The 15336-nt window shown below is 47.9% G+C and overlaps 1 protein-coding gene across 1 annotated transcript; it reads left to right on the forward strand.

The window, feature by feature from the left end:
- Positions 1-9120: 9120 nt before the first annotated feature.
- Positions 9121-14726, forward strand: KRT3 (keratin 3; the record flags this gene model as incomplete). The annotated part of the gene is made up of 9 exons (XM_080660222.1): positions 9121-9711; positions 10695-10915; positions 11470-11530; positions 11906-12001; positions 12297-12461; positions 12900-13025; positions 13352-13572; positions 13935-13969; positions 14386-14726. The coding sequence occupies 9 exons, from the start codon at positions 9121-9123 to the stop codon at positions 14724-14726; spliced, it is 1857 nt and encodes a 618-aa protein (XP_080516348.1).
- Positions 14727-15336: the final 610 nt, after the last annotated feature.

The raw sequence follows: 15336 nt of genomic DNA on the forward strand, positions 1-15336 counted from the left end.
ATGATTCTCTCCCATCATTGATGTTTCTGTCTCTCTCTCCCTCTCCCTCCCTCTCTGAAATCAACACAAATATTTAAAAAAATTATTCAATATATAATATTGAACTTACTATTGAGATGTCGCTCTCAGTAAAACAGGGAATTAGCAGACCACAGCAAAATATACACAATATAAAAGGAAATAGCATTCTACTTCCCAGTACTAGCCAGGAAAAGTTCTTGTGGCTTTTGTAGCAGGAGCAAAGAATCCCTGATCCTGTGTGTCATAGGCTGGTGGACACTGGCCTGGGCTCCCAGGAGCTGTGTGCAAGGTGGGACGGTGAGGGGCCTGAGCCCAGCTATGGAAAAGAAGGGGTCCAACAGAGTGTCTGAGTCGGGGCTCAGCATTTCAGTAACCTACTCCTGTTTCCAACCCCACTCCACCCCACCCCACCCTAACCGGGACAATTAGTTGGTTATCAGGCATCTATATCTACACTAATAAAAGAGAAACATGCAAATTACTGTCACTCTGCTAAGCCCAACAGCCAATCAGAGTGAGTATGCAAATTAATCTGAAAAGATGGTGGCAGCCCTGCGGCCCAGACGCTCTGGGCCTGTGGGAGTCAGAGAAGTTGGGTGCCAGCACCTGAGGCTGGCTGCAGCCAGGGAGACCAAGAAGCCACCTGCCCCATGATCCCAGGCTGCAGCCAGCCACAGAAGTCACCCTTATTGCATCCCAGGGAAGACGGAGAAGCCGCCCGCCTGTGGTCCAGGCGCCAGCACCTGCAGCTGACTACAGCCTGGTAGTCAGAGAAGCTGCCCACCCCACAGTCCCAGGCACCAGTACCTGTGGCTGGCTGTAGCCCGGGAGACAGAGAAGCCACCCACCCTGCAGTTCCGGGGGCCAGCACTTGCGGCTGCAGCCCAGGCGAAGCCACCTGCCCACCATCCCCTGTGGCTGCAGCTGGCCCGAGCGCCTATGGCTGACTAGGGGGAGGGAAGCCCAGATCCCGGTGCCTGTGGTCGGCTGGAGGAGGGAATCCTGGGTCCTGGATGCAGGGTCGCAGAGGTGGTTAGGGGCAATCAAGCCAGCAGGGGAGCAGTTAGGGACAATCAGGCTGGCAGGTAAGTGGTTAGGAGCCAGCAGTTCTGGATTGTGAGAGGGATGTCTGACTGCCAGTTATCCCCTGAGGGGTCCCAGATTGGAGAGGGTGCAGGCTGGGCTGAAGGACACCCTTCTCTCCTCCCGCCCCCCTTCCCCCCGCCGTGCACGAATTTCATGCACCGGGCCACTAGTACATATATAAAAGCCTAAGAGATCGTTTGACGGAACGAATAGAAGGATCAGAACGACTAGTCGACCAGTCGCTATGATGAGCACTGACCACCAGGGGGCAGATGCTCAATGCAGGAGCTGCACCCTGGTGGTCAGTGCACTCCCACAGCCAACCTCCTATGGCCAGCCAACCTCCCTGGTCTCTCCCCACGGCTGGCAGGCCCCAATCAGGACTGGGTGAGATGGCCCTGATAGGCCCTGATTGCCAGCCAGGCCTAGGGACCCCACCCAGCATGGATTTCGTGCACTGGGCCCCTAGTTTCTACATAAAGGTTCAATAAGACCCCTGGTGCAGAATGAGGGAAAGAGACTAGCAGGAGATAGCCCCTGTAAATGTCTGTTTAGTAAAAGCTAACAAAGCAGAGAGGGATAAACTCTGGGGTTTCCAGAATGCAGTGGCCCAGCGCTCTGGTCAACACTGCAGTGAGGATACTTGAACTTGGCTGAGCATGCAGAGGGTTTTCCTCCTGGCCTCACAGCACTGTCCAGGAGCCAAGACTGTAACTGAGCCTTGCTGTGTGAGAAGAAACCAGGTCCCCGTTTTCTTTTTTGGTGGTTTGGACTCTACCATGCTGCTTAGGACACTGAGCCCTGTTCTCCATTCCTTTTGGGAAAACAGGACTTGAGTGGACACTTCTGCATCCCATCTCTTGTATGAAGCTGTGCACAAGCTTTGTCTCTAGACTCAACCTTTAAAAAGTCAGCTCTTGTCTCACCTTTGCTAAAACCCTTCAAGGTCTTCACTTCTCAGAGTAAAACACAGCCTTATTCAGCATCTCAGAGCCTTGTGTGATTTGCCTCCCAGCTGCCTCAGACCTCATCTCTGATGCCTGTCCTTTTTTCCCATTTGCTTCAGCTGTCCTGGCCCCACACTGCTCCTCAAACACTTCTCACGCTTCTGTCTCAGGGCCTTTGCACTTGTGGTTTTCTTTGCCAGGACACCCTTTGCTCATATGTCTGCATGCCTTGCTCCTTCACTGCGTTCAGATATCTGCTCAGGTCTACACAGACCACCCTCTATGAAATAATACCCATTGTCATGTCTACCCCTGTTTCCTGCTGCATCTATTTCATAGCACCTTTTACTACCTGACATGACATCTATTTATTTCTTTGTTGTCTGTTTCCTACTGGTATGTTAGCTCTCAGAGAGCAGGGACTTCATCTTGTTTTGTCCACTACTGCATTCCTCACACCTAGAACAGTGCTTGGTAAACAGCAAGTGCTCAGTAAGTGTTTATTGCACGAATGGAGAGAGCCAGGGCAAGCTGATCAGAGTTGATGTGTTGCATCTGTGGAAGAAGCAGGACACTAAATCAAGAATATGATGAAGAAAACGGGTGCTTGGGTCATGTACAGATGTAGACGTCCATCTCTGTGTCTAATTTCATTTCATTTTTAAGTTTTATGCTGTGACCTTTGACCAACCTCACTGTCCTTAGCAATCTTGATAGTTGATGATTATCTGTGTTTCTTAAAATGTAGCTATAAATAGTTTTGTTAGTAAGGGACTGAATGGCATGACAGCCAAGATAAATATCAAACTAGTGATATTATCAATGATAAGCAGTCATCTATCATAAGACCACCAGGAGATAGAGCCCCTGGTATTACTGCATTCTCTATCCCTTTACCTTGTCAGTCATTAGTACCAAAGTTATAGCATAAAAAGTACTCTAATAGGGGTCTATTAGCGGAGAATGATCTGCACAGAATGCTGGGTCATCTTTTCTGCTCTGACCCAATCTTCCCGTAGGTAAATTACTCTATAATAAATTCTGATATATTCTATGGAGTTTCCTGCTTTGTTTTTTGGTTTGAAGATACCTCCTTGTTATGGAGGCCATTACATCTCTACTCCACTATCAGACACGTAGTCACAGGAGCAATTAATTCATTGAATTAACCTGTGATTTTTCCAGAGCAACAGAAGAAGCCCTATTCTCATGTTAGGACACAAGCAACTTCCAAAGTGACACAAAATGACAAATGTTCCCTGAGTATTAACTATATCTAGGTACATTCTTAGTGTTTGCCATACATTATTTAATTCAATTCTCACAATAGCTATGGAAGATAAATCTGCTATTATTTTCATTTCACAGATGAGGAAAGTTGCCCAAGATCACACACGTAAGAGGCAGAGCTGAGATTCAAACCCAGGACCAGCAGTTAAAGAAGGGCATAGAATCTTAGCTTGCATTGAAAGAAGCAGTGTCCACATCACAGACAATAAGGGTCCTCCTGGTAGTTTTGGTGCACATTACACCACGTATAAATATTACATCTTAATCAGGCACCATGGCTTTAAGAGGTACATTAACAAAACGAGTGAAGAGGCCTGGAAACTATGTGTACTGAGGACTGGGAGAAGTAACTGGTTGTATTTAATTTGGAGAACAGCTTCTGGAAATTCAACAGGTTTTCTGATATTGGAAGAATTGTCAGACAGAAGCCAGGGGAGTGTGTGTGTGTATTGTTCTGGAAGGCCAGATGAGAGCAAATTCATTTCAGTTCAAGCCACATCCAATGAAGGCCTGTCAGGACCAGATTGCGGCAGTTGGACATCCCTCTCACAATCCGGGACTGCTGGCTTCTAACCACTCACCTGCCTGCTTGCCTGATTGCCCCTAACTGCTTCTGCCTGCTAGCCTGATGGCCCCCAACTGCCCTCCCCTGCAGGCCTGGTTGCCCCCAAGTGCCCTCCCCTGCAGGCCTGGTCACCCCCAACTGCACTCACCTGCCGGCCTGATCGCCCACAACAACTCCCCTGCCGGCCATCTTGTGGCACCATCTTGTGGTGACCATCTTGTGACAATGTGGGGGCAGCCATCTTGTGAAGATGTGAGGGCGTCATGCGAGGGCGTGAGGGCGTGAGGGCGTGAGGGTGCGAGGGCCACCTAGGCTTTTATTAGTATAAATATTAGTATAGATACTATTGAAATCACAGAATGTTCTCAAAGGATACTGAAAACATTAGTTCTGACATATATGAAGGTCAATATGACTTTTTGGCATTAAAAGATCCAGAGAGGGGTGGGTGCCGTGGTAATGGTGGATAGGCGGGTGAAGCCCCTGTCAACCCCAACTTCACTGATCCCATGAAAAGGAGTCAGGTTCCCACTGGAGCAGAAGGCATTAAAGCTAGATCATGAAGACTTTCCTCAGGTCAGGGTGGTGCCTTGCTGGCTCAGGCAAGCCAGGAGATTTGACGAATTGCTTTCCACAGGGATCCTGAAGAGAAGGAGAGGCTGTGTGTGCGGGGGTATGCCTCCAGGTGGAGGAGTGGACTGGATAGCCTCCTGGCTGGAGCACCCTATGAGGTTCTGATTTGATACATTGCAATACAGTGACTCGCTCTTTTCTCCAGGGAGAAAGTACATAGGACACTTAGCTAAGCTTCAAATAATCCAGGTGTTGTGGGTGAGTGTAAGCTAATTCCATTTTCTCAAAATATTTATTGGGTTCCCAAGTGCAGGGACTTGAGGGTTGAGCCTGACTATCAAGAATTTCAACTCACTGAGCGGTTGGTTCCTCCCCTTTCATCATCTACATCATTCATGACTCTCCAATCAGAATGGACATTCTAGTCCTGCTAATGTACTTTTAATCCCTGTTTTGCTTTTTGTTTCCTTATGGGCAATGTCTTCTCCACAATCCTGCTTGTACAATAAGAATAGATTAAGCCCCTCTTCCCACTCCTTCTACCACCTGCTGGGGAGGTCCCAGATCTAGGTCTAGCTGATGACAATCCTAGCTGTGACTTTACTTCTCAAAGATTCTTCTCCAAGTGATTTCTCTCTAAAAAAATGACAAGTATGGTGCAGAATCAGTGGGCTCTGGTGATGGCTGGTATCTTCCCTGGTGGGGGACAGTAGGTGCCTTGATTCACTATGGGTTTAAGGATTCCTAGAGACCCATTGCCCAGGACTTCAAATATGAATATCTGTTCTGTCTAATGAAAACTGAGAATAATTTATTAAAGGACATTGTTGCTCCTGGCATCTCTGGAAGCTTTGTAGTCTGGAACCACACCAGCCACACCTGGGGGCTGCTCTGGTGAAAACATCATGACGACTGCTGCTGTACCCATGATGCTTGGGGCAAAATGACAAAACTCCACCTCTGCCCATGGATGCTCCATCCCAGATGCTCCCAGATGCTCCATCATTGTGCTCTCTAGAAGATCACTTTCTCTCTCTGTGTCCATCTCCTTATGTTGTCCCCAAGTCTTATAAAGGTCTATCTCAGTTGTCGGCAAACTCATTAGTCAAAAGAGCCAAATATCAATAGTACAACGATTGAAATTTCTTTTGAGAGCCAAAATTTTTAAACTTCTTCTAATGCCACTTCTTCAAAATAGACTTGCCCAGGCCGTGGTATTTTGTGGAAGAGCCACACTCACCGGGCCAAAGAGCCACATGTAGCTTACGAGCCGCAGTTTGCTGACCACTGGTATATCTTATTGGAAGATTGCAAGGCCTGGCCTCTAGCTGCAAAGTGTCTGCAAATGTGTTTTCTAGATTCTACCTTTAGGAAGGTCGGGATCACAATGTGGAATATGACCAGACCGTAGGAAGGGTGTTCAAAGATGTTGTGTAGCCACAAATGATAAATGTCTCCCACAGTCTTCACTTCCTAAATCCAACTGTGCTCATTTTCAATGCTAAGCCTTGGCTCATGACCACTTGGGCTGAAATGCCTGTCCTTCTGTCTATCTGAACCTGCCCTCCTTAAAAGTTAGAGCTCATGTCTCTTCCTGAAGCCATGTGATTCCACCTGTTCATTGCTTTTTGATTCTCCATGCTCTCACAGCACCTGCAACACAGCTCTTAGCTTTACACAGTCTTGTGTTGTTCAGTTTGTCTAGGTTGTGAGCTCGTTATAAACCATTCTCTCTACCACATGGTGACTGAGAGAGTCTCTGCTCAGTAAACACTCCTCCTATTTGTTCACTGATTTCTCTTTGTGGCGCTGGAAGCTGAGGCCTACTTCCCCTCATCCCAAGTTGTGGAGTTTATATGATTTCTATTTGTGCTCACATTCCCTGTGGGGCCTCACTGGATTATCTGAAAATGGAAGCATCATTTATTGAATGAATTGTTTTGACAGGTATGAAAGCTGAAATTCTGTGTGACTTGCAAACCAAAATAGTTAAAAATAATAGTGAACACTGATTGAACACTTACAATGTGCTAGGTACTGTCTAGGCATGACAGTGACTCTATGGGAGAGGTACCGTTAATAATTTTATAGATGAGGAAACAGAGGCACAGAGAAGTTAATGAACTTGCTCTTGCTCATGTAAATGTAGTGACAAAGCTGAGATTTAAAAACTGGGTCTATGCATACCCAAAACTAATATAATGTATGTCAATTATACCTCAGTTAAAAATAAAAGAATTAAAAAACTAGATCTATTTGACTCTGAAGTGCATACTCTTAAATATTAAGAGAAAAATAAGGCTAAATTTTTATATGTTTACTTAAACACCTGACAGAGGTTTTGTTCATTCTGCTATGTTCCTGTGAGACCCAGAGGGGTAGAGATGATTGGCCATCGTTAATGGTTAATGATGCTGATGTACAGAGAGTTTAAACAGCCTTGGTCATGGTTAGTAATGGGGAGGGGCTGGTCCAGCTCTGGGTTTGGTTCATTCTTTAAACTCTGGTTCCTTTGAGGAAGCAAAGACAAGGAGGGTGCCTGTGTGTGGCCTTGGGCTAATTTCACATGCCATTAAGCCTTGGACAGTAGCCATGGAAGATCAGGGCTATAAGTTAGACATGCTAGGGAGGGAACCTTGGTACTGGGCACGGGAAAGATTATGGGAAAGATTATGTGATCTCGAATGCCCAGTCAACTTCAAGTTGATTCTATGATTGACTGATTCTTAATCCTGTGATTCTATCACGTTTTCCCCACTGGAGAGGCGATGACATCCATTTTGCATGTACATTTCTTAAATCTGAACACCAAATTTGAGAGGTCTGGATTCCTCATGTTCAGATGGTCTCAGTTAGCTTGAGCTATCTCATGTAATGGGATTTGAACTAGCTTTTGACCAGTTTTATTTGGTTGTAATTCAGTATAAAGGCGCAATTCATTCATTAGTTCATCAATTGATTGATGCATTCAACCAACCTCTATGAACATTTATTACTGGCAAAGCACTGTGCTAAAAACTAAGGGATCCAGTATATTAACAAGACCATAAGCTCCTGGAAAGTTTATGGCCTTATTTTGGGAAAACAAGCATGTCAAACTCGTGGCCGGCGGGCCGCATGCCTCGTTTATTTGGCATGTGGCCCACCACAGCAAGTTTGACATGCTTGGGCTAGAATGTTGCATAGCCTAGGGGTAACAAATGAGGGAGAGAAGGACAGGTGGGAGAACCAGGCTACTGAAGAGCATTTTCCTTCCTCTGCCCTTGGGCCATCTCCAGCCCTTCCCGGTGAGCATTGAAAAATCCCTTGTTCTTTCCTCCTTTCTGCCCATTCTGTGGAGCCTCCTGCCAAGGCCACACAGGCCACACCCTTGGCAGGGCCTTGTGCACAGCAGACAGAAGGAAAAAAGACCTGTCCTGGAGAGACAAGCGGCTGCCCTGGCAGGCTCCAGACCTGTGCAGGAAGGCTTTCCGCTGGTACAAGCCAAGCCCAGTCGCTAAGCCTCTGAAAAACACCAAGCTGGCAGATTCTCAGGCTTTTAGAGTCAGACACCTATGGTAGTGCTGCCAGCTCTGCCAGATCTGTCCTTCTGAGGCTGGTGGGTGAGTCTAGATAGCTAGGCCCCTCCACCAGAGAATGGTCCTACAGAGGCCCCGTGTGCCTTATTCATGACCGAGTCTCCAGTAGCTGGCACGAGTTAGGTAATCTGTTAAATTTGTTGAAGTGATGGTAGAATTGATGTTTGAATTTCCAGTTCTTTGAGACTTGGACTGAAACCAGAGAAGCACCAAAAATGGGGTGGGGGGGAAGCAAGAAAGGAAGCCTTAGAGATACCCCAAGATGTGGAATAGTGTGTAGTTTCTCTGGGAAGGTTTCAAAACAAATGAACAAATAAACAAATAAATTTTTTGCATGTTGAATTTTGCTAATGACTCATCAAAGCACTTAGGTATTAACTGCCCTTTTTCTCTAAAGATAATCGTGAACCCACATGCTGCTCTCTCCCCAACTATAGGTTGGGACAGAGGGGGAATAGGAAGGCAGATTTGTGATGGTTCTGGGCTTTGTTTCCAGGAAGGGAGGCAGAGAGATTACCACATCATCCCCAAATCCAGCACAGAGCTGGGCACACAGTGGGCACTCAGTGACCATATACTGTTGATAGAGTGGAATGTATCATCTCTTCTATTAAGATATTTTCTCCAGAACCTCCCCAATCCACCTTCCATGCCATCCCTTCCAGAGCTGAGCCCAGTTCTGGTAGGGCAAAGGCACCTGATGAGGATGAGCGTGCCTCTGGGTCCTGTCAGACAAAGCTAGGAGGTGGCCAGGCCCAAGCATGGGGCAATGCCAGACACCACCCGCTTCCAGGTAAGCCTGCCACCTTAGCACTTTTACCATTTCAGATTATTTTCAAGGTGTGTTTTAGCAGCCTGGAACAAACTTATTGCCTTGGAGGCAAACCCAACCCATGACTATTTTGGATTAATTATCTCTCTTTCATTTGAGCCCAGCAATCTCTTAGATGTATATAAAGGGATTTATTCTGCAGAGAGTCTTCAGTGTCCTTCCCTCTTCCTCTGACTCTAGGCTTCCCTGCTGCACTCTAGAACTCTTCCTTCACCAAGTCTTCTCACCATGAACAGACAAGTCTGCAAGAAATCCTTCAGCGGTGGAAGCCAGGGCTGCTCCGGCCGCTCTGCTGTGGTCTCCAGCGGCAGCAGCAGGATGAGCTGTGTGGCCCGTTCAGGGGGAGCCAGTGGAGGAGCCTGTGGGTTCCGGAGTGGGGCAGGTGGCTTTGGCAGTCGCAGCCTCTACAACCTGGGTGGCAATAAGAGCATCTCCATCAGTGTGGCTGGTGGTTCCCGGACTGGTGGCTTTGGGGGAGGGCGTAGCGGCTGTGGCAGTGGCTTTGGAGGTGGCTTTGGTGGTGGCAGAAAAATGGGAGGTGGCTTTGGAGGAGCTGGTGGCTTTGGAGGGGTTGGTGGCTTTGGAGGGGCTGGTGGTTTTGGAGGGGTTGGTGGCTTTGGTGGGCCTGGTGGCTTTGGTGGTCCCGGTGGCTTTGGTGGTCCTGGTGGCTTTCCTGGGGGAATCCAGGAAGTGACTGTCAACCAGAGCCTTCTGCAGCCCCTCAATGTGGAGATCGACCCTCAGATTGGGCAGGTCAAGGCCCAGGAGCGGGAGCAGATCAAGACCCTCAACAACAAGTTTGCCTCCTTTATCGACAAGGTGATGAAGCTCTGACTGGACCCCATTTCTAGGCTAAGAACTTTGAGTTTGACATTTAGACACAGTGTTTAAGATAAATTCTGGATGGGCGAGGCTGATAGGGTAGGATTAGTCAGCATTCTAGGGTTTGTGAACATGTTTAGGGCCAATAAGTTTATCCACATGAACATGTGAGTAGGAAAGATAGTGGCCCTCTATTTGGACCCAGACATCCCCAAGTCCTACTTGTCTGACTCTCTGCTCATGGCCAGGGCATTGACCACTGGCAAGGAAAGGTCTGACATAGAACTGGGGGCTTTACAAACATAAGCTGCCCTCTGAAGCTTTCCAGGGGACCTGTTCCCTCTATGTTTCTGTGCCAGGCAATGGAGGTGGGTGCCCAAGAGAAGGGGTTAAAGAGGCTTACATGGAACCTTAGTCTCAAGGGCTGCAGAGAAGCTGGCAACCTCATCCGCACCCCTAATCAATCTTTTAGAAAGAGAGGGATGGTCAGTGACTTCCAGGCTAGGATAGCTCACACAGACTATCGCTCTCCTGTCACAATGGTTATGCCATTTCAATCAGTATCAGTTCCCAGTGACTCAATCCTTTGAAAACTGGAGTGTCAATGGAGCCTTACGTGGAAATGACGCTGCAAGGTTAAAGTACAGTTTTGCAGAGTGCAGTGTATTTTTGGAAGTTATGATAGAGTCATGAAATCCCTGGGAACACTGAAGGGTCATCTTTACTTCTGTGTCCAGGCAGAGCTCATTTCAGTTTCCCTGTCCATCTTTCCTCCTTCTGTAACTTTCCAAACCATGTTGCATCCTTAGTAGCCTGACTGATGGGACTGTCTGACCATATCTTCTCCAGCCACAGTAGAAGCCTATCTTCATGTCCTTTCTAGGCCTTTGTGCTGGGATATGGGCAGATACAGACACCTGTCTTATCTGAGCCAAGTTCCCTCTGGTCCTTTGCCTCATGTTTTCCTCCATACATTGCAGGTACGGTTCCTGGAGCAACAGAACAAGGTCCTGGAGACCAAGTGGAACCTGCTCCAACAGCAGGGCACCAATTCCATTATAGGCACCAACAACCTTGAACCCCTTTTTGAGAATTATATCAGCTCCCAGAGAAACTACCTGGACAGCATCCTGGGAGAGAGAGGCCGCCTGGACTCAGAGCTAAGGAACATGCAGGACCTGGTGGAGGACTTCAAGAAGAAGTGAGTGACAGGAGCAGGAGTGGGCAGATGCCATGAGACAACCTGTCTCAGAGTCCCAGCCCTTACTGCATTCCTCCTGTCTGCTGGCCAGTGGTGTCAGTCTATTTTCCTCTCCTTATTGTCATAGAGGATAGCTTGGTTCATTAGGTTCCCTCCTCACCTTCCTTCTTTAAGGATAGTCCTTTACAAATGAAATTGTGGCAAGCAGGATGAGTGTAGAGTTGAGAGAGCACTTCTTCAGGAGCGAGGTTGGGGAAGATCCTGGTTCTAGGATCTGGAGGATGCTGGGACAACTCATGGTGTGTTGACCAACCATCCTGGTTTGCCCAGGACAAGGGACTTACAGTGTTAAAACTGAGATAGTATGTCTGGACAAATTGGAATGATTGACCCTCCTAACTAATAGGGAGGGTAGTAAGAAGGATATGTTCATCTAAGTGGGTTGGGAGAGGGACAGAGGGCTGGAAGAGATGAGCTTTCAGAGTTTCAGAGAATAGTGGTGTTTATGACTACCTCAAAACCCAAACTTAGTTATTTCTTTTTAACTCTTACAGATATGAGGATGAAATTAATAAGCGTACATCTGCTGAGAATGAATTTGTGACCCTAAAGAAGGTAAGGGCTATGTGTGAGGTTCCTGGGGCTTGTAGGTGCAGATTTCTGGCTGCTTTGGAGAAAATCTCCTTACTCCATTGCTATGGAGCCACCAAGTTCAGGCAGTTGGAGAAAAAAAGAAAAAGAAAAAGAAACCAGGTGCATCTTAGTCTGGAAAGATCCCTCAGTTAGTCAGTTCATTTGTTTTTAGTTTTTGAATAGGGTTGAACTTGAACCTCCCCAGTAAGATGTGAATCATTTCTTTATGTGGAGATCAGCCTCAGGCAAGGACCAATCAATCACCAGCTTTGGTCCTCCTAACTCTTTCTTGCTGTGATGATGGTTTGTTGTTTGGTCCTTGGGAGAATAAGGCTTCCATGCTTTTTTCTTTCTCAGGATGTGGATGCCACCTACATGAACAAGGTAGAGCTTCAGGCCAAGGTGGATGCCTTAATGGATGAGATCAACTTCCTCAGTACCCTCTATGATATGGTAAAGATATTTCTTACTAAGAGGGAGAGAGAAGGAGGGTGAGATGTTTACAGATTTGAGGCTTAGACATTTAGTATTAAGGTCTGGAAAGACTGAGCTTAGAAATAAGGCCCCATGTTGGGGTTCTGTAGGATGGGCTGCAGACATAGGGTTTTCTGAGGGCCTATGGGACATGGTAGGGCAATGCACATTCAGAGCTGAGTCAGTGAATGGGATTGTTAATCAAGAGTCTCTCTGGGCCTCAGTGTGCTTGTTGTAGAGGCCTGAGAGTGAACATATCTCTCTGTGTTGGCAGGAGCTGTCCCAGATGCAGAGCCATGTCAGTGACACTTCTGTGGTTCTGTCCATGGACAACAACCGCTGCCTGGACCTGGACAGCATCATTGCTGAAGTCAAGGCCCAGTATGAGGAGATCGCTCAGAGGAGCAAGGCCGAGGCTGAGGCCCTGTACCAGACCAAGGTGGGAGCTGAGCACCACTCAGAGGATCCATTGAGGGTCTCAGGGAGTCTGAGGCCTGTGGGGCTGCTGGGTGATGAGTCCTCAGTGTCCCTGGGTAGGTAGACCCCTCTTGGTTCTACTCTCTGAAGACATCCCTCTAATGGTTGGTTGTTTAGCTTCTAGAAAGTGCTGCCCCTGCGGGAGGTGGTTCCACTGTCCCCTGCCGTGACACATGGGACTGACTCTAGCTTGCTCAAGGACTGCAGGATAGAAGAACCTTCTATCATGACAAACCAGATGTTCTTTTCCCTGCTGCCTCAGAGGTGTCCCTGCTGAAACATGACTCAATGTCATTTTAACAAATGCTTACGAAGCACCTCAAGGTTGGGTGGTTTTAGAAATAGAGAAACAAATCAGGCAAAGCTGCATGAACACCTTATTTTCCCTTCTGTTCTCCAGTTGGGAGAGCTACAGACCACAGCCGGCAGACACGGGGATGACCTGAAGAGCACCAAGAGTGAGATCATGGAGCTCAACAGGATGATCCAGAGGCTGCGGGCTGAGATTGAGAACGTCAAGAAGCAGGTGGGATGGTGATAAATGCTAGTGCCTGGGATTACTGGTGAGGGATGGGGGCCTAGAATATCAGGATTCACAGTCTGAAATGGACTTCTGGGTTCATCTCAGGCAGCATCGGCTTCTAGGGTGTTCAAATACCAACAAGTCAGTCTAGATGGCTGGTAATCCACAAGAGAAATATCTTCATGGATGAAGACAAGATACAAGTGCTAGCGAAGGGATGATGTTGCCTGACTTTAAGACATTTGCTCTAGGATAATCTATTCTAAGACTCAGAGAGCCTGGGACACTCCTACTGGGCCCATCACTTCTCCTACCTCCTCCTTTCCCAGAATGCCAACCTTCAGGCAGCAATCTCTGAAGCTGAGCAGCGTGGGGAAATGGCTCTCAAGGATGCCAATGCCAAGCTTCAAGAGCTGCAGGCTGCCCTACAGCAGGCCAAGGATGACATGGCCCGGATGCTGCGTGACTATCAGGAGTTGATGAATGTCAAGCTGGCCCTGGATGTGGAGATTGCCACCTACCGCAAGCTGCTAGAAGGCGAGGAGTGCAGGTGGGTCTCCAATTCCAACTCCCCTGAGCCAAGTCACATGCTGAGGACTAGATAAGTGAACAAGTATATGGGGATGAAGGCCTGCTGTGTAGAGAGAGGCCCCCCCACCTCACCTTCCACAAGCCTTGCAGAGAAGCACTAGTGGTTACTAGCCCACTCTCACCACACTTAGTCAAAGCACATATGTAACCAAAGTGTATAGGGTCTCTTTGTTGTGGCCCATAGAAGGGTGGAAAAGGGGACCAATCAATCTGCTAGGCTTCTGAATTCAGTTCAGGTTTGTGTTATTCATCACCTTCATTCATGGACTTGTTGGAAATTTGCTTTGTGATGATGACATTTTCTCTTGCTTTTTCATACAGGATGTCTGGAGAGTGCAAGAATGCTGTCAGCATCTGTAAGTAGCCAAAGTAATCCTGATAATGGGAGCTGATGCTGAAATATTAGTAATAATACAGGGCAGAAGCAACTAATTAAAATATTTCTATGGAAATTGGAGGTGGTGGTAGGGGAAACAGATACGATTTTGTTATTGTTCTGGGTCCAGGGCACTATTAATAGGTCTGTAGCATGGGGAATAATCAATAGGGAGCCTGTTAATGGGAGGAGAAACTATGATTAATCTCCAAGGGTGTCAAGAGTTGATCGAATGCAGAAGGAACCACAGGACAACTCATGACGTTTTAAAACTGTGGGGCTGAACATCTTATGACATTAGAATGTATTACAATGATCAATCATCTTGGGCCCAGCGGATCATTAATTATAATAGTGTCCTGGGCCCTGATCCCTGTACTGTCCTCTCCCCTGCAGCCATGGTCAGCAGCAGCAACACGACCTCAGCCTCCGCAGGTGGTTATGGAGGTGGTTTTGGCGGTGGCTTCAGTGTAGGTGGGGGAGCAGGCAGTGGATTTGGTGGAAGCAGTGGATTCGGTGGAAGCAGTGGATTCGGCGGATGCAGTGGCTTTGGAGGTGACAGTGGATTCGGAGGAGGCAGTGGATTTGGTGGAGGCAGTGGCTTCGGAGGCGGCAGCAGCAGCTTTAGCTCTGGCTCCGGAGGTCGCTGTGGGGTCAGTGGAGGAGGTTTCAGCTCTGGCAGCAACCGTGGTGGCAGCGTCAAGTTCTCCCAGTCCTCCCAGCGCTGCTCCAAATAAATAATAAGCATGGGCACCATCGCTAGAGCGCCTCTAGTCCCCATCAGCTCCTCCCCTACGACAGACAGCTGCTCTTTGGATTTAGAAGACTGGGGCTTCATGCTCCTCCATCCAGATCCCTGGCCAAGTGCAGCCAAGGAAATTTCAGGTTCTCTCTGGCTCCAGTCTGTGCATGAGATTGTCCAGGTGTGGCCTTAGCTGCCACCTTCTGTTGCTCTTGGTGTCCCCTCCCTCAGTGAAATGGTCCCCACAGTTCTGATGTGTCTAACACACAGGTTCCTCTACCCATCTGTTTTGTCGCCAATAAAGTGCATTGTGTTTCACTTCAGGCTTCTGAGTCCTCTCTGGAGGCCTTTCTCCCCACTGGACTGACTTCTCCATCCTCTCCCAGGGTGGGCTGTGTGCACCAAACCAAGGCAGTTGGTCCCCACTGCCATTACATGGGATCTAAATGGGCAATACCTGACTCATTTATTCTTTGAGCATGGGGGAAGGGCAGGGGCACACTCCAGGAGGCCCCGTGGCCTCACAGTTCAAGGGAGAAGGTTGTATCATGCAGACATTCATATCATCCTTGCTTTCTCTCACTGGGGGGAACCTAAGAGGACCT

Source organism: Plecotus auritus (genome assembly GCF_963455305.1).
Source record: "Plecotus auritus genome assembly, chromosome: 3".
Lineage (NCBI taxonomy): Eukaryota > Metazoa > Chordata > Mammalia > Chiroptera > Vespertilionidae > Plecotus > Plecotus auritus.